Source organism: Salarias fasciatus, chromosome 12 (genome assembly GCF_902148845.1).
Source record: "Salarias fasciatus chromosome 12, fSalaFa1.1, whole genome shotgun sequence".
NCBI classification, from domain to species: Eukaryota; Metazoa; Chordata; class Actinopteri; order Blenniiformes; family Blenniidae; genus Salarias; species Salarias fasciatus.
Window position 1 is genome coordinate 14,307,013 of NC_043756.1, and position 19,008 is coordinate 14,326,020.

The following is a 19,008-nucleotide window of genomic DNA, read 5'->3' on the forward strand; positions in this document are numbered from 1 at the left end:
TAACATCCATGCTTCATGTTTCTGAGGAACACATCAGCAGTGAGCAGTCAATGGGTCACAGAGGACAGGGCCGCATGTGGCATCTTTGACATCCTTGAGTCAGTTTCCTATAAATAACAATATATACATATACCCTTGCCACTTAAAATCCACTGGAAAGGTTAGATTATGTGCAGAAAACTGAAATTAAGACACATACAGTCATAATAAGGAAAATATAATAAAAAAAACAAGGGAGATAAAGAGAAGAATGAAAGTCAAACGAACAAATTTAACATAACTTAAAATTACATGGATACTTTACAAAACAGAACATATTAATTAAAAGCCAGACACAATAAGTGTGTTTTCTCATCCCGTGAAGGCCTTTATTGATGGACTGTTACCCTCATGATTAATTTACCATCCTCCTCTGGCGCAGGCCATGGTTCGTAGTCAAGCTCTATTTATTAGAATTAATATTCATACACAAACGCCCTAAGTTTCCGCATGAAGTCAGCGAGCAGACAGAACCCCATCACTACGGTTTCACGATTTTTCTCATTCTGACACGATCGGAAAAACGAGCCCCGAACTGCGTAGTCCTTCAGATCGTTCTTCATTCTGATGCGCAGAGGCGCGGATCGCCAATGAGCGCCGCGCTCCGCGCTCCGCCGGGAGAAACATTTGACGTGGCAAGAGGTCCGGACGTGACATAGCCGCTCATCTCCCCCTCCTCCTCCTCCTCCTCCTCCTCCCGTCCTCCGCTCAGATTCCTACAAATATCTGCAGGTACAGGAAAGATCGAGTCGTGCTCGTGCGGCCGGGGGAACATGTGGCTGATCGTGCTGGCCGGGTTAGTCCACTGCGCCTCGTCTTATGATGTGGACCTGAAGAAAGTGGAGGGACTGGCCAGAGCCAGGGTGGAGGTATGTTCATCCTTTCTCCTCACAGTCTGCCTCTCAGATGGAACGAGAGACGCAGCTTATTGACAGTGGAGGTTGGACTGATGTCGATTTTTTTTGTGAATCAGATCTGTATAAATGTGTGAATGGGCGCTTTTCTCGAATTCCTGCTGCTGCTGCGCATGCGTGGGTGTTTCTTCACGGAGAGTACAGAGTCCTGTAGTAAAACTAGATGTACAGTATGATAGCAGGGTGCGATTCCCATTTCAATGCTTCACTATCCAGAGTTTAGACTGAAGGAGGTCGGATTCAGAGCGTCTCACACTGAGGCCCTCTCTTTAGTGAATAACCCAACGATTCATCCCCCCAGGGTGACACCAAACCTTCCAGTGTGCAAGAAAACAATTACCTGCTGCTTTTGTCTCCCTGGTCACACCTTGTGCACGAGGCTCACATGTCTGCACCTGAGGCGAACAGCACAATGCAGCAGTGACACCTGAGCTCAGCTGACCTGCATTTCAGCCAAAGACTAAAGATTTTCACTGCAAGTAGTGAAACTGTTGTTATGTACTCAATTATAAGTAATTGGTATTTAGTTAGTATCCTTTTTATTTGGATAATTTTCCTCATACTGAATTTACACCATTTATCGACTACGTTTTAAAATTATAAGTCACTACTGAGAATGTGTAAAATTTAAATAATGATAAAATATTTGATACGCATTTCTGAAGAGACACTCCGCTGTCTTTACATTTGTCCATTCATGCTCTGTACAGCTTTATCCTGTTCGGGCACTGGAGCAGAATACATTCTGGACAGATCTACGCTCACGTTCCATTACAGAGCGAACATTTGCATTCACATCTTTAAACAAATTTAGTGCTTGAGGGATGTTTCAATGTTTGTTTTTGGAGACACACACTGAGAACGTGCAAATTCCACACAAAATGCTCCTAAGCTGAACTCAAACCGGTGACATTCTTGCTGTGAGATGAGAGCTAACCACTACACAGCTGTGCAACCCAATTTTTTCACATGCATTTTCACTGTTTGGTCTTTTAACACAGGTATTTATAGGAGCACAATCAGATAAACAACTAACTTGTACTTTGGGCAGTACTTTTACTGCGTTGCACTTGTTTACAATTTAAGTAATGGGCTATATGCACAGCTCCATTACTTCCTGAAGTTCAGACAGCACCTTTATTTCCTGCGTTTCATGATAGGATGAACCGATTAATCCAGGTGTGTCTTGCCATTTACTGAGGTCAGACACACCTGGATTAATCAGTTCATCCTGTCATGAAACACAGGAAATAAAGGTGCCGTCTGAACGTCAGGAAGTAATGGAGCTGTGCGTATAGCCCATTGTTCTTAATTACACATTTCATACTCCTAGTATCAAATGCTTTTCAACTAAAATGATTGCATAGTTTAATAGTAGCCATTAGCTTGAATTAATTTGTTTATAATATTCACATTCAAACCATAATCTTTGGATGGACAAAGTATATTAATGTTAAATGATAGCAATTTGTTTTGTACACAAATGTAGATAGAAAACAAGGAATTCCTCAAAATAATACATTTATTCGCTACACTAATGCAGACCTAAAGGTGTACCGAAAACTGTGAGCAGACTCAGTAGCAACTTAGAATATTAACAGTCCAAAATACTACCTAATCACTGTAAAGTGAATATTTTCCAATCTGTTGCTCACAGGCCGTGTTTCTTTAGACGGAAACTGCAGCCAAAGAAGGATGCATGAAAACACGCAGGTTTCATAAAACGACTGTGAAGTAGGGAATTTATCCTGGTGAGAGATGCTTCCATTCGGTTCCTGTAGCTCATGATCCGTCTCTTTCCAGACATGTGGCGGATGACAGCTGAACAGGCTCAGAGAGGTAAGGTGCCGTCTTATGTAATCCAAATGAACAAAGCAGACAACACACAGAGCGCCGGTGTCAAAGTGAAAAATAATCCCCGACTAAAAATGTTTACCCTCGTAGACGCATTTTCCGTTTTGTGTCCCGGCTTCATAATATTCCTGACAGATCCGTCGGTGAAACCAGATATTAATCCCTTCCTCTGCTTGCAGGTCAAAGCCTTTGTGACCCAGGACATTCCTCTTTAGTATCCTGAACCTTCTGTTACATAGTCATAAATGTGTGTTTATGAAGTGAACCATGCTGCATCCTGAAGATATCCTTGACTGTAGTTACTTCAGCCACAACCTGGTGATGAAGCACATTCCTGGGGCCGATCCTGAGCTTGTCCTCCTGAACCACTACTATGAAGAGCTGGATGTAAGTCTGCTTTTATTTTATTTTTTTGTATTCACTGCTTGCTTAAAATAAATAAAAACCATTTACTGCATTGCAGCATGATTTCCTAACATTATCATCTGTTTAGCTCTGAAGTTTAAAAGTTTCATTAGTTTTCTTCCACCATAAGATGGTGTATTGTGTCACTGAAAGAAACTGCTGTAGGATTACTAAACAAAATTAGATTAAGCTTTCTGAAATTACCATATAAGGTAATATGCATAATAGACTTAACGTAAATCCTCCACTCATCCACAGCAACAGCAGATGTGTAACCATAAAAAACTTCACTAACGTCGGCCTGTTTTGAAATAATCCAGTCAAGTCAAATTAGACTGCGCCACTTTAACTTCCAAACAAAACAGAGTGAGCAAGAACCCTGAGAGACACACTGAGGGCATAATAACTCACCGCTGCCACTCAACACAGCAGTGACCTAAATCTTCCATGATGCACCTCAAAGGAGTTTTTTTTTTTTTTTTGCAAATGTGTTGGCAAATACTCAAACATATTACAGTGGGCATGAAGTGAATTCATCTTAAATTCTTCCCTATTTTGTTCATCCAACTAACTCCTGAGGGAAATATTTATACAAACTAAGTGGAAGCTGTATATGAGAGTGAGTGGAGAACATGTTACCTGTGTGCTGTGCTACCTAGAGCTATAAAATCAGACCAAAACAGTCGATCTGAAGGCTGAAATAAAACAGTGTGAACACTCCATCAATTTTCAATGTGATCAAAATATTTGTAGGTTTTTTTTTTCCCAACATTGTGACAAATCACCAACTCCTTTAACACGCGTTTCCCTCGCAGCGCATCGCATTGTCTGAAATGACCCGCTCCGAAATCAATGAGCTGCTGGAGAAACTGGGTTTCTACAAGAAAGCTCAGCCAGAAGATGAGGTACCGGAGGAGTTCCGCTTCTCTCCTGCCAAAGACAGCCCATTCCACGACGAGCCATCCAGCGACGCCACAGAGAAAGCCTCCTCAGAAGCCAAGCACACCGACCTATAACCTGCATGAAGGAACCGAGCCGCGCTCCCTGTAGCTGCTCCATGACCAGCTGGCTGATGACTGACGTCTTTGTTTCAGAATCAGACCAACAGATCATGGATCGGCCTTTCGGGGCGACGCCAAAATCTTTCAGCTGGAAGCCTTTCACAGGGCCACAGTCTGAATTTGCACAATCCCATGCCAACTGTTCCTTTGTTTGCAGCGTTACAACACAAAAGGCTACTCTGAGCGCTTTCCTACTCTCCGCACAAGGACTGGAAGAGTGTTTCCATTAAGAGTTTTGTTTTGTCCATCACGTGTCGGCGGCCTTCAGAGCGTTCTTGTACGAGCCGTCTGGTGTGTCTGCTTGTTTCCCGCCTGCCGTGAAACTGAATGAAGCCTCGGGCTGAAAGTCTCCCGGCTGGTCTGAGGCTGATGCTGCAAGTTCCGGCGGGTCGGACAGATACACACGAGAGGGGTCAAATGTCAACGCTGTGAGGGGAAGAAAATATTAAAATACTCAAAAACATCTGAATGTTTGCGTCTCTCTTCTATAACCCAGATGCAGTATGCAGACTGTGAAAGTGTGAAGTTGAACAATCAAACAAACACGTTCAATCCTCAAATTGTTTTAATAGTTATTTCACATTTAACTGTGGTGCACAGAAACATGAAATTAGAACGTGTCTAAGCTCTTATATACATAACTCACTGCTTCATGGAAGGTTTTCTTTTCTTTTTTTTTCCTATTGGCAAAAGTTAATTTACCTGCAAATCTATGAAAACAGCTTAAAAAAAAATCTACTCTGAAAGTCAAATTTTAAACATCTTCTCAAAGGAACCAGAATGTTACAAATGAAATAAAAATCCTTATTCATGTTTTTTTTCTCAGCTGTATATTGTTATAATATATTTGGAATATTTTCGTCATGAGAACTCTGGTTTATACTGAAAGCCGGCTTTCAAACAAAAAGTGACCCCCAATTAACTTGCCTGAAGAGACACTGTGGCAGCTTGAGCTAATCAGACAACAACAACCTAAGTATAACATACATACTAACAACATATATGTTTAAAAACAAAAAGACATCTAGTCAAGCTTAAACGAGGAGTCCTGTAAAGGGGCTGTGTGTGAGTGTGTTTGGCGAGGCGATGCAGTGATGCTGCGCGGTGAGGTCTCCTTTTGTATAAACACGCCGCCGCCAGTCAAGCAGCGGTAAAACGTCAAGTAATGAAACAATTCAGCTGCATCACACCAGAATCCCCTCGTGTTTTTGTACCTACATAAAAAAACAAAAGTGTTAAAACTACAAGCGTCGATTTTCTGTCACGAGGATACGATCTTACGGGAGGCGGGGAAATCTCTGGATCAGCCGTAACGATGCCGGCAACACTGGAGTAATGAGGAGGAAACCTCCCTGTGCTCATGTGCTAATGGATGGCATCAACATGAGAATAATAACTTAATTAAAATACTTCAAGCAACCAGAAGTAAAAAAAAGAAAAAGAAGCAAAAAGTACCAAAATCAAATATTATGTCACAGAGTTGAGTATAATCTTCTCTCAGTGGAACAGAAGTGCTGACAAGTCACAATAATTAGAAACGTGTATCACAAACAATGTTGGTATAAATATTTCAAAATGGGAAATATGAAAAAAATATTCCTCTTGTCAATCTTTTTTTTTCTAAGGTGTTTTCAGAATACTAATGTGTTACAAATACTTCATGTTCAGTATTACCTGATATGAGGTGGAGTACAAAAAACACGTCATATTTAAAGCTTAAAAGGTCATTTTTAAAAACTTTGGCGCTCTCTTCCTGGATAAAAGTCGACTTTACGTTAAACAGCGTGTGCCCTGATGAGAACTGAAGTCATGAATACACGTCACCGCTGCCATCGGCGATACCAGCTGACACACACAGACACACACACACACACACACACGTTCCCCAAACTGTCCATCAGAGATGTGCCACTATTCGACCCAGCCTGTCCAAGTGGTGGCGGTCAGCAGGTGAAGGGGTGATCGGGGGGGAGGGGGGGGTGTCGGAGTGGACGGATGCCACGTTCAGCCAGAACGCACGCTGGACACAGGTCAGAGGTCACAGGGCCGACCCATGGACATCTCGTATCTACGCAGGTGATTGACCAGAGACTGTACATAGGTGAAGACGCACTTGGAGTCTGGCTTGTTGCCCATGATCATCATGTCCTCCACCTCCAGCAGAGGCATGCAGTTGACGTGCTTCCTGAGGATGAGCAGAGGAGACGGCGCCGATGAGACAGATCAGCCCAAACTGAAGGCACAGGATTCACTGGAGGACATTTATCTGCTATTCAATATTAGATGAATCTGAAAATTCTGGCAGTTTGATGATTAAAACAGAAACAAGATGGATATGCAAGCTACAAAACAGCTTTTTTTTTTTTTTTTACCAGCAATAATTCATGTATCGTGAAGTCATTTTGTATTAAGTAAACTCCTTTTCAACCCATACAATTGCAATAGTTGTGAGATGCTTCAGTTTCTCAAACCCTAGTGAGGTTATTCCTGAGTAATCTCATGAGCATAGAGCTCACGTGACCCTCTGTACAGAGTGACCACAGGGTGGCGTCGTGCCCACACCACTGCAAACTGAGACTTCAGACAGCGAGGGAAAAGAAACTGTAAATCTCCTAAATGAGAAAATGAGCACCAACAACAATATTTTTGGTTGTGTTATTTAACGGCGCGTCGCTCTGCGCTTCGCCGTGACTGTATTTCTCACAGGCTTTACAGGCCGGGAGTGTAAACACCTGCAACATTACGCTTGATGAAACCGCGGCGCACGAGGCGGCCCCTCGGCCCTCTGCTTTGTCTCTGAAGCCCTCTGTTTGAAACATTGTGATACAGCAGGTCCTTTTAAAGTGTTGAGCTGCAGATGGTCCTGGCTCCCTGCCTGGCTCATGGTCTGGCTGTGCAGGAGTGGACACACAGGATACACACACAGATACCATGTTTGGTACTTTGGGCTTCAGCGTCTCCAGATTAACATGAAGGATCAAAAAAAAAAAAAAAAAAAAAAAATCTTAAAAGATGCCGACAAAGGAGTTTTCTGAAGTACCTTGTTTTACACAAATCCTATCAGCTGATAAGAACACAGTCGGTAGAAGCTCGCCCACGAGCCTGCTTTCCTTTCTCTCTCACCATAGGTTCAGTTTTAGGTGGGGTGCCAGTCTAGGACGAATTTTTGGTTTTAACCAGGCCCTTCGTCACCAGACCCCTGTAGAACTCCTGCAGGTACGTGTACACACACTTCCAATCCGGCTCACGCATCTTCACCATGTCGTCCACATCCAACAGCTGGGGACAGTCCACTAGTTTCCTGCACCCACACCCGGCCGAGGGGGAGGGGGGTGGAGGGGGGGGGAGAGGAGGGGAAGGAAGGAAGACCCAAACAGAGAGAAACAAAGGAGAGGACAGGAAAGGACGGAGTGCAGATAAAAAGGGGGAAAAGGGACATGACAGCAAAGTGTGGGAAAAACAAGAAAAAAGGGAGGAAAAAACAAAAACAAAGCAGTGAATGAAAGCAGCCAATGAAAGAGAGGAGAGATAAAGAACACAAAAAAGAGACAACAACATTACATTCTCTGTGTTCGCAAATACATCCATGAGATGACATGCTTCATAAACATCACTATACATTCAGTCGTGTGCCACACAGACATAACATGGGGCGAAGCAAAAGGTCAAATGAGCATCGGGTGAGGCTCATTCAACCTTTCTGTTTGTTGTTTTTTTCTGTGCGCTAAAACTACAAACCTTCGATTCTATCAGTTTGACTACAGAAACACAAGACGTGAAAAAAACAACAAGAATGTGGCTAACAAAAAAAAAAACCCACAAAAACACAACCATATGGTGACTCTAAAAAACAAACTGGTGCTCAGGATGGTGTGTGTTGGGAGTGTGTGTGTCGGGATCCCAGATAGCAGCAAACTGCTGGGAGGGGCTGACGTGCCTGAGGAAGTGAGTGATGGTGCAACACAAAGGTGGAAAGACGAGGGAGGGGGGGGGTCGCTGTGGTTGGGTGACAGTCCAGTGCCGAGTATAAATCACGACTAGAAAACATCGGTGCCGATGTTGTCCTGCAAGGAGCACGTGAACACGCACACACAGCTCGGTGGGTGGGATATCACAGGTGAGACTGGTGTGATGCAGGAAGAACGAGAACGGAGGAGAGAAATAAAGAGACTTGGAGTAAAACGAAGAAGGGAAATATAAAACACAGTCGACTGCTGGGCCTTTTCTTTTTTTTAACCTCAGTTTTACTCATGGCTCTCTGGTTTAGAGGAGCTGAACGACGACAACAGCAGTGACTCATGGGAGAGAACAGATGGAAAGGTATTAGAGTAGTAATGGGCTCACTCAGGCTTGAGGACGTTTGGTAACACCTGGGAGAGACAGGGAGAGTTAACGCTGAGACACCGCCGGAGGAGATTCCTCCACGGGATTCACTCAACTGGCTTCAGTTGGCATTAGTCTCCACACAAAAACACAGAAAGTCATGTGCATGTATTGTCTCTGTGTGAGCGTATTTGCATGTATTTTACTTTGTCATTGAGAGTGATGCACTTTGAATTTCGTATATTATATTCAGCAGGTAGTGAAAAATACACACTGGATGAAATCTTCACAATAATTTTACAGGGGATTGCAAGGAGGATGGAAGAATGTGAGGAGAGGGAATTGTGTTTGTTTCAGATGGGGCAGCATATTAACGGTCTTGGACTCGTTGACATTTCCTGCATGCTGTGGTTTCAGAGCCTCTACATCTTTAACCAAAGAGGATAATTAGAAGCAGCTACTTCCACTGGTTTGTTCACATTTTCTCAACCAGGCTTAGCAAAACAAAGGTCTGCTGTAACAAGTCGCGTTCGGGACACGAGTCCTCTGCTTATACTCACTCTGCGGCGCTGAAGGCCACCTCGAAGTTTTGCCTGCGGTTTGCGGGGCTCAGCGAGCTGTAGTCGAAGGCGTCGGGGAAGAAATTGTGCACCAGGGCGCAAAACGCCATGCCGTTGCTCCAGCTGGAGGAGAAATTCTGAATGTCCACATGCTGGGAGAGAGAAGACAAACAATGGATGTGTGGGCAGTGAAAGATAAGTGATGGAAACATTCCCAAAGTAGGAAAATATCCTCTCAGCTCGTGTCCAGACAGCGCTCTAATGGGTTTTATTGGCTGACATTGAGGAGGCGCGCCGGGCACACGGCGGATCTCTGCGGCTCACCTCGTATGAGCGGGTCTTGGCGCGACACCAGTCGAGCAGCATCTGTTTGATGGAGTTTGCATTCGGCACACCAAAGCTGGTGGAACGCTGCACCTTGTTTACTTTGGCCACGGCCTGGTTTCCAGGGCTGAAAAGAAAAATGAGTCGAGTGTTAATATTTACATCCTGAGACGCGCTCCGTTCCTTTCTTTGGTCGTGCTACCTCTGTTTATCCTCACCCGCCTCCCTCTTTCTCCAGCTTCTCGATCATGGCCTTGCGGGCCTGCATGGCAGAGGTCTTCGGCAGAGTCTGGGCTCGCATCAGCTCCTTGCGCCGCTCTGCCTGCTTTCGCTCCATGGCGGCCAGCCCACCGCCGCCGCCGCCGCCACTTCGAGACGACGTGTCATCCTCACGGTCAAACACACTGACGCAGCGGCGGGTACATAAGTCAGTTTGTGAATGGCAGCGGAAGGGTTGGGGGGAGTTGATTGATCTTTAGACACATTGCTGTAACACTCACCTGCCCACTTTTTTGGTTGTGTTGGAGGAAGAAGAGGAGGAATAGCTGTATGACTTTGACTGCACCGTTCCTCCTGAAATAAACAGACATACGACATCGGTCATAATGCTCCAGTAATTACAGTGGAAAAATAGAAGAACGATAAGCAAATAAAAGCGGGACTCACGGTCTGTTTTCTGCACGTAACTGGCCTCGACAACGGTGCTGCGTGTTGATTTGCTTCCATCATCTGCACACAAACACAAGCAGACTCCAAATGATTCATATGGCATGAGACCGGGCCTGCTTCACGACTTTAAATGTGTTTATAGTTTCATCTTTCCGTGTTTATTGTTCATCGCTGCTCCAAGTATATCTTCAAGGTTTTCTGAATTTAATTTATGTTTTGTTTTTTTACAAGGTGACGACAGGAAAACAAGAGAAAAGAAATACCGGACTGCGCGAAGCGGTCAGTCTTGGTGACTTGACTGAGGGTCGAGCCATCTGCCGACTTCTCCACCTTCCTCATCACCACCTCTCCGACGCCGGCGCGGCCTTTCTGCGTTCGCTCCTCCCTCTGCTGCCGGAGCTCCTGCAGACGGGTGTCGCGCTCCTTCTCTCTCTGGTCTGGGGGTCGAGGAGGTGGAGAAGGTAGCGAGATGATGTCAGTGGAAAAAGAGGAGGAGGAGGACGGGAAGGCATAAACAAGCTGACAGCGCCTCATCTGACTGCCGCAGAGATGGATTAAATTCTTCCAGATTCGAGGCGATACATTTCAATGTTCTTTCCACTGTACTGTAAAATTCCTCCTGACATACAAACACCCACAGGTGGGGGAGCTGCCAGCGAGCCGGAGCCGTCACTTCTTATGTCCTCCACAAACGTCACAGATCAAAGAAGGCAAACACACTCTTATCTAATCATCTGTGGAGGGCTGAGCCCCATTCATTCGTGTCCAAATTACTGATAACTGTGAAAAGGTAAAGTGGAACATCAGTCAACTTGTATTTTATATTACAGTGAAATTAAATGATGACTCTCACATGCATCATACAGCAACATGTCTGTAATGATGAATTTTAAGACACCATGAGAAATATAGCAGAGGCTGATTATCAAATAATGACCAAAAACAATGGTGAGATTTCATCCAATCCTACATTTTTTCTCTTCCCTGTTCACACATGCACCTATTTGCATGTGAATATGAAAAAAACAGAATTAGAAATGACTGGTAACTACTGTACATTATAATTCAATATAAAAATATCAGCAGTTCCAGCTTCACTGCTGTCTACTTTTCACCCTCAATGAAAGAAGAACATGAATCTCTTCTTCGAGGTGTTTTTTTACTTTCCACAGGTAAGGTTGTACCCTCACATGTTTGATACTGCTTTAATGGCATTCATTTCTCATTATTATTTCATTATGTACAGTATATTATCTAAAGACATGCAAATATACAACACTTCATATTTCAAATGAATATGTACAATCAGCTAATATGTCCACGAGATTCATACTTGGCTTCAATTAGTTCCGTTTACTTGTCGGACCTTGGATCCCTTCTGTATCCTCAAAGCCACCAAATGTGTTAAATCTTTCTAGTCCAGACTAAGATCTGGAAATTCTATTGAGTAGTACAGCTGTCAGTTAAATATAAAGAGGTGCCGAGTGAAACCACACTGAGTGCTCACGGCAAATCAGACAGTACAACACCTGCGTTGCATCATATCAAGGTGAGTGTGTTACACTCCAAGTGTTAAAACAACAACAACACAGGATTCATGCACATTAACTGTTAACATATCCTTCATTTTCCACCACAGCGGAGGTTTACGCTCGTCGTGGTTTGACAGTGACAGGACGGTGAACACACAGACAGAAGCAGGCAGGAATCGAGTGTCGATGCACACTGCAGGCCACCTGTCCTACCTATTTCCTCCTGAGTACAGCCCAGCTTGGCCTCTGGGAGCAAAATACATGTTTGTTGGAAAAATATGTGTTAAAAAAAAACAGATTTGGTTGAAATTAGCAGATATGAGAAAATGAAAGAAGCAAAAACTTTTGCATCATTTTATTACCTCTCTTTCTCTTGCGAAGGTCTCTCATTGCTGCGCGGATCATCTTCCTCTCCTCAAAGTCTTTTGACTCATCGAGCTTCGGAAGAAGAAAAACAATGAAAGCCATGCGTTGCAAAAGCAAAATGGCCCAGCTCTAACATTACATTGTTTACATAAACACTCTGTATGATGGACACTGTTGTATTCAACCGAATTACATAATCCAGAGTTACGACTTCAGTGTGAAGTACCATTTTGTCAAGGAGCTCCTCATCCTCGATTGCAGCCAGCTGTTCAGCGGTCAGCTTTCCCAAGAGTTCGCCGGGTTTGGCCTGAGTGCTGGAGCCGTTGGGGATGGCCGGGACGTGACACGCCACCTGGACGGAGGATCCGGCCGAAAACACCGGCTCAGAGGCGACAACAGGCTCGGTTTCCATCTGCACAAGACACAATAAACACGGTATGAACAGCTGCACACAGGCATGTAAAAAGGATGCAGGGTGGCATTCATGGATCTCAGGCTGAAAAGAAGGTTTTTCCAAGAAGAAAAAAGCCGAATATCAGCATTCCCATTAGAAAGATTGTGCATTTAGAATCTCCTAATCTGGAGTTCTGTGTGCTTACTAACCTAGGAAAAGGTTTTAATACAGATATTTGAAGTTGGCTGACATTTGGGATGTCATAAGCATGGGGGGGATTTTGGTCGAACACACTAAAGCCATAATAATCCCGAGTGTGAAGTTTCCCTCCCTCTAATAATCTCTCTTTGTGCCAAGACAGCCCACTCACTATATCTCACTGCTTTTTCTATCTCCTCAATTTTCCACAAAGCCAGCTGAAGTGACAGTAAGCACATGAGAGCGAGAGAAGCTGTGCCAAGGTGCGATGCTCTTGGTCTATGGAGTGTGACTGACGAATGACGTGCACTAATGATCCTGAGCTCTTTCCAACCTAAAGTTTATATGGTATACCAATGTTGCTTGAGATGAGGTTGATGCACAAAAGCATGCAATCAAAGGGTTGTTAGATCCTTTGCAGAAGCATTACAGATGAATTAAACGCGGTATTTTCTCAGTGAACACAAATCCTGCAGAAAGCGCCGTTGAAATTTTGATATTGGGTTGAATGCCTGTGGCGGCTATACGCTCTAGCTGTGGCTTCAGTGTCTGTTTTAACTGGGTCCAGGTCCAGATATAGCTCCGACAGCTGGCCACGTCCCCGTCCACAGCCCGGCGAGCCCCCCCTCCTCTCTCTGAGGGCCCCTCAGCCAGAGCGGGTCTCACCACGTAGGAACAATAGGCAGCCACAGGGCTGCCTGATCATAGGTGGCCCCTGGTTTTGAGCCGTTTCTGGACGCAGAGTTCTGACCCAAGGGACCGGCCGGACTGAGAGAAACTTGACCGACCAAGAATGTTTTGGGACACAACACAGCCAAACAAGGGCTCTGAATCAGGCAACCGGGGAATGTGAGTGGGGTGAGAAACTCCCAGATAACCTCCTGCATGTCTAAATGAGCTTCACTACACCCTCCAGCATCGGGGACACTGGAATAAAAAGACCCTTTTGTTTACTTCTGACAGGAGCCAGCGTTTGAGAAAACCTTTTGATTACCGGCAAAACCATTTCTGCTAGATTCATAACAAACATGACTTGACAGCAGCACCACATCTGCAGAGGGAACCATGGCCAGATAGGGTCACCTCTCATTATCACATCTGTCTGCAAAGGGGATTAACACCTGAGAGAAGTCAGTCACTTTTAATCAAGAAGGCGATTGGCCAATCCAGCTGTCTTCAGAGCATTACACCAGAATAAGAATGCAGGACTATTTTTGTTTTAATAGCTGAGGATTATGCAGTAAATACTTCAAATTTTTACATCATCAAGCCATATTTCAAGCCTCTACTGCTTTGTCTTTCAAATTTAACAGATGACTGATAAAACAACTGTGTTTTCATTGATATGCACATTTTTTGAGATGCAAATGTCTATAGGTTGATATGTTGGATGTCACAGGTTGGAAGCGTTGGATTTTTCACCCACTAATAAGGAGCATGGGGTGGGTTTAGACCATCATGAGACATGTTAGTCAAAGGTTTTTATGTCAAGATCGTCTCATAATAAATACATTCTACAAAACTTATCCCTAAACCACCTTCTTCCCCCAAAGATTCAATCTGACTTCATGGCCTTAACATAAAGACCATGATGGATGATTTTACAGGAAATCTTTTACCTAATGCCATTGTCAGAGTGTAAACATTTTGTTCTCGAACAGTAAGTGCGCAACCACTCAACGGATCACACGACTGTGAGCCAGGACACAATCTGGGCGCATGGTGTCAGAGGACTGGAATATCTCTGTGACAGACCGCCATAAAGGCCTCTCCGTAAACACAATGTCACAACTGACTGACAGCTGAGATGCTCGAGCTTGTTTTTTTTTTTTTTTTTCTGGATGATTTCCGAGTCGTGATGTAACACTAAAACCAATGGAAAGCTATGAGAGGTGAACCGGAGGTCAGTGAGTACAGGAGAGGACGCTGGCACGGCATAAACACTCTCAGCCAGATGATCCTCAGATATTACCGACTCTGATTTGAGAAAATAATGACTTTATAAGCTTATCTGAATTAGAAAAAAACAAAGGCTTATAGAGGAGCGAGGGTGGTACCATGCTGTCGCTGAAGGAAATGTTTGCCATCAGAGAGGGAGCAGAGAGCGAGCGGCGAGTGGCGAATGTAGGTGGATGAGGGACCAGCGAGGCCTCTGACGTCGGAGGGCTGCTTGTCTCTGTGGACTGTGGCTGCTGGAGGCCTGAGGAAGTTTCCTGGGATACACTTGATTCACTTTGCGTGGGAGTATCGGCCGACGGAGAATTCTGGGTAGTGCAGGATGAGGGATCATTCAACGCTTCAGGAGTCTCCTCCTGGTGAGCGCAGGACGGTGGATCACCGGAGAAAGCTTTGGTTTCATGCAGCCGGGGATCGGGCAGCCCCATCGCCTGGCACAATGCTTCCACCTGCCGGACCATCTTTTCTTGCTGAATCCTGAGCCGCAGGTTCTCCTCTTGAAGCCTGGCCAGAGTCTCAGCGAGAGGCGCCACCTGAGCCTCCGCCTCCCCCAGACGGGCGTCCACCCGCTTCCCGAAGGCCTGGAGGTCGCTGTGGATCTCCCCCACGGCACACCGCAGCGTTAACTCAAACTGCTGGACTCCAAGTGGCTGTTCTTCATCCTCGGCGTCCTCCTGAGCAAGCAGGTCACCTATGACCTCTTCCAGTCCCGACTCTGCGCACGCACTATCTGGGCTACCCAAATCCTCCGGAGCCTCGGAGGCTGGGAGGAAGTCCAGGTTCACTCCAGGCATGGCCAGAAAAAGAGGAGCCGGGGTTAAAAGCCAGTTCTCCTTCAGACAAAATCGACTAGAATGTTGCAGATCTGGTCAGTCGGATCAGATTGTCTTTATGAGTGGAGGCTGTCTGTCTTGTCTGTTCGCCAGAGAGCGTTGAAAACAATGACTGTGCTTTATACCCCCAGCAAACCTCCTTCACTGGTCGGCCAGCCTGACAGCCAATCAGCATGTGAGGAATCCTGTTTCCCAGGCGGGACCCTCCCTTTAGTTTCCAGGTGCCCTGGACATGTATATTTATCTCCTGGCCCGCCGTTCCTCCACCGAGCCTGTCAGTCTGGCAGAGGCGAAAGGAGGGACAAAAATGTAGAAAACTCGCCCCTCCCTTTCCAACTTTCCTTTAATTTATTCCACGTCCTTCACACCTCGACTGGCAGGCGGTGAGGGTTTAGATGTGGCTCGAGGCCGGGGCCGAGTTAAAAGAGTCACACATTAGTCGTTCAACTCTCTTGAAATTGCTTTCCAACAAAACACAACAGACTCCGGACTAATCAGGCCGCTTGTTGTGTTTGACTGTGATTCAAGGCAAATGTCCAGAGAGAGGATCAGTCCATGAAGGGCGAAGTGTTCGGGCCGACAGTGCAGGCAGGGTAAGGAGGAGATGGGGCCCTTTTCAGCCAAGCTTGAGTGAGGATGATGAAAAAGACATCAACCTCTCAGACTTAGTTTTGGGCTTCTTGATGAATTAACAGCAGCTCAGCCGCTGCTCACATGGATGCTTTAAGTGCTTCAGCGTTACATAAAAAGCTCTCTAAGACCTCGGCGTCCCTTCTTTATACTATTAGATGCTTAAGAGTATCCATTAAAAGCATACCGAATATTTCTCACATGAAGTCACATGGTACTGTACGTCCTGTATTTCTGAGTGAAGCTGCTCGACGCTACACAAAACTAAAGGTGAAACATTTGTAACTCTGGCTGGCATGCCAAAAAATTATCAGCAAACAGAGAACACAATATTACCACAATGCAAAAGAATTCCTTGATCCAACAGTGGATCAGACGTTCAGTGATGAACGACTGTCACGGTCCATTTAATTTACAGGTGAAAGAGAGTGGAGGAAAAAAAATGGTAGCAATAACACATTTTTTCTCTTGTTTAAACACACATCAGCAGATCAGAAAGCACTTTAATGAAGTCCATTTCGCTGCAAAGCTTTTTACAGGGGTCACCACAGCGAGTCATCGCTACTTACATTATAGGCTTAGCTAATTTTTACCCCCCGATGAACTTCCTGCTGCAGCCAGGCTTCAAACCCCAGTTCCACACACTGCAAGACGTAACACTCACGAATCAGAGTGAACTGAAGAGCAAAATTGATGCAGAAAGTATGCAAGGAAAAGAAAGAACTGCAAAGCGCTCCATGATGGTCTTATCCAACTAACGCAGCTGAAACTGACAACAGCTTGACTCAAGATCAGCCTCCTTCAGTTCCAAACAAAGAACTGAGAGCTTTCTCTGGGAAACTGCTCGCGGTGACAAATTGCTGCGGACTCACGGTGAACACTAACATCCGATCTGCTCGTCTCTGAATGAGAGTAAAAATGTGTGCTAAATCAAGTGTTTAGGAACCAAAGAGACAGATGGAAGGCGCACCTAAAAGTATGTGAAAAAGGAGACCAGAAGCGTGGAGAGAATAGAAAACACTGCGAGTCTCTGCAGATCAGCTGTGCAACAGTTAAAATCAAAACTGAAAGGGAGAGAAAAAATATATCTTGGCTTGTGTGCTTTAGAAACACTTTTCTGTGTAAGTATATATAAAGATAGGACAAAGCAAAATTGTAAAACCTTAAAAAAACTGAATGTAAAAGAAATTTTCACGAAATGGTGAGGTTAAATCTTTTTTCTAGAAAGAGTAGTCTATAATGCAACCAAATGGAATGGAAATAAAGACAAATAGAATATAGCATAAAACAAAAATAGCAACAGTAGACGTAAATCATATCACTGTGTCTGTGGAGATTGTTTGTCCTCTGTTGCCATTTAGAAAGAACAGTGTGACATGAAGCATTTCTGCATGCAGCAGCATGACATTTCCAGCTAAACAGAGTCGAACAAACAAAGTCTATACAGATCATATCAGGACGCCTCCCTTTGGTTTTGCAGAGCAGACTTCAAACACATGTGAGCCGGTTGTGTAATCGACATGTATCATGGTTCGGCCCTTCTTCAGGATGTGACAGTGAGACGAGCGGCTCGATGTGTGTGCCTGGGCTCAAACTGCAGCACTTAACCGGTGTGACCCGGAGCTTGGCAGTAATCTCCGTGACTTCAGGAAAGACCGACTGTCCTGTCATCGCCCGGGTTATGAAGCTGAGGCATTATTTATATTTGCGTCCAAGGCTAAGAGCAGCGGTGGGCACGGACAGATCACTCTGATGAGCAGGAGCAGCTGTGATCTCTGCAAACAGAGAGCCTCATCAATTAACGACTGGTGCCACCTGTCTGAAATAAAGTCTCATCACTGCAGTAAAACATTTTAACCTCACCCTTAATGCAACCCAAGTCAGGCTTTTATTATAAATAAGAGCTTGTTTATGAGCTTTATACCTTCCTCTTCCTCACTAAAGAGATTTAAGAATGACTCGGGGTGAAAGAAGGTGCCGTCATTGTCAAAGGATTTTATCGGAACAAAAAAAAAATAACATAACATGTAAGAAGAGAGTAGAAGTCGCGAGACCACCGGGAACATCAGACCACCCAAACAGATCAAAGTTTTATATGGGAAGTGCTGCGGTCAATTAACAACAATCAACAAAACCAAACAGGAGGAGCTTGAACAAACTCGGGTCGCAGCGGCTCGATATATGCACTTCTTACTTCAATGAACACATTTGTGAACAAGGAAAGTAATTTCAAGATAAATCCTCTCGCGACATGAAACACAACCTTAAACCCTAACAACACTGGAGAAAGTCAGACAGCAGGTGGTGTGTGGATCTGAGCAGCATGTACGGCAGTGCGACGCTCACCAACAGCGTCTGCTGCTGTTTTTACAATCTCATTAGTCAAGTCATTCAAGCTCAGTATTTGTATGGTAGAACTTAAGAAACCTGGCAGACGATGATGCACAGAGGCAGATTAAAGCCCTGGACAGGTCGCAAAAAACAACCACAATCTCTAAAAGCCAACCTGTAAAACAACCATCCATCAATAGAGCAAACACAGATGGTCTGCATCGACCCACAGAGGCCATGATGCTAGATGTAGCTGCGACGTAAATAAATAACTAAAAATCTGAACGATAAGTTCGGATGAAGAGATGGAAAAAAATATGGATATTTATTTGTTTTCCTTTGTAGAGGCGGAGTAGATCCGTTCTGAGGGCATCCAGCTGATTTCTTGAGTCTAAACGGGGTCAGGAAGACTCATGATCTGTTCAATGTTATGGATGACTCGGTTCTTACAAAGGGAGCTCAGGTCAGTCAGCTGGACTGCAATAATCTTGGAACAAAGTCTTAATCTGACTGATAGACAATGTATTCTACAGCAGCATTGCCAATGAAAAGGTTAATTCCTTTTCAATCCTTAACATTAAAACGGATGTCTGCTTCAATTAATGAAACAAAATGTAAA

The 19,008-nt window shown here is 44.6% G+C and overlaps 2 protein-coding genes across 4 annotated transcripts in view; one reads left to right on the forward strand and one right to left on the reverse strand.

The window, feature by feature from the left end:
- Nucleotides 1-683: 683 nt before the first annotated feature.
- On the forward strand, nt 684-4,728 carry selenom (selenoprotein M). The gene is made up of 5 exons (XM_030104017.1): nt 684-908; nt 2,757-2,792; nt 2,987-3,021; nt 3,116-3,194; nt 4,028-4,728. Exons 1-5 carry the CDS (start codon nt 813-815, stop codon nt 4,226-4,228), a joined length of 447 nt encoding a protein of 148 aa, XP_029959877.1. The 5' UTR covers nt 684-812; the 3' UTR covers nt 4,229-4,728.
- Nucleotides 4,729-4,820: 92 nt separating this feature from the next.
- The window catches only part of smtnb (smoothelin b), a 47,557-nt gene continuing 33,369 nt past the window's right edge, over nt 4,821-19,008 (reverse strand). For 2 of the 3 annotated variants that reach the window (XM_030104012.1, XM_030104014.1), the window contains 11 exons: nt 12,274-12,459; nt 12,044-12,119; nt 11,895-11,927; nt 10,413-10,586; nt 10,147-10,209; nt 9,981-10,053; nt 9,699-9,884; nt 9,481-9,607; nt 9,157-9,308; nt 7,397-7,574; nt 4,821-6,458 (listed from right to left, as the gene is read on the reverse strand). In XM_030104012.1, the coding sequence (XP_029959872.1) occupies nt 7,427-7,574; nt 9,157-9,308; nt 9,481-9,607; nt 9,699-9,884; nt 9,981-10,053; nt 10,147-10,209; nt 10,413-10,586; nt 11,895-11,927; nt 12,044-12,119; nt 12,274-12,459 (1,218 nt within the window). In that variant the 3' untranslated portion in view covers nt 4,821-6,458; nt 7,397-7,426. The remainder of the gene's footprint in view (nt 6,459-7,396; nt 7,575-9,156; nt 9,309-9,480; nt 9,608-9,698; nt 9,885-9,980; nt 10,054-10,146; nt 10,210-10,412; nt 10,587-11,894; nt 11,928-12,043; nt 12,120-12,273; nt 12,460-19,008) is intronic. The other variant, XM_030104013.1, reaches the window with a different exon arrangement.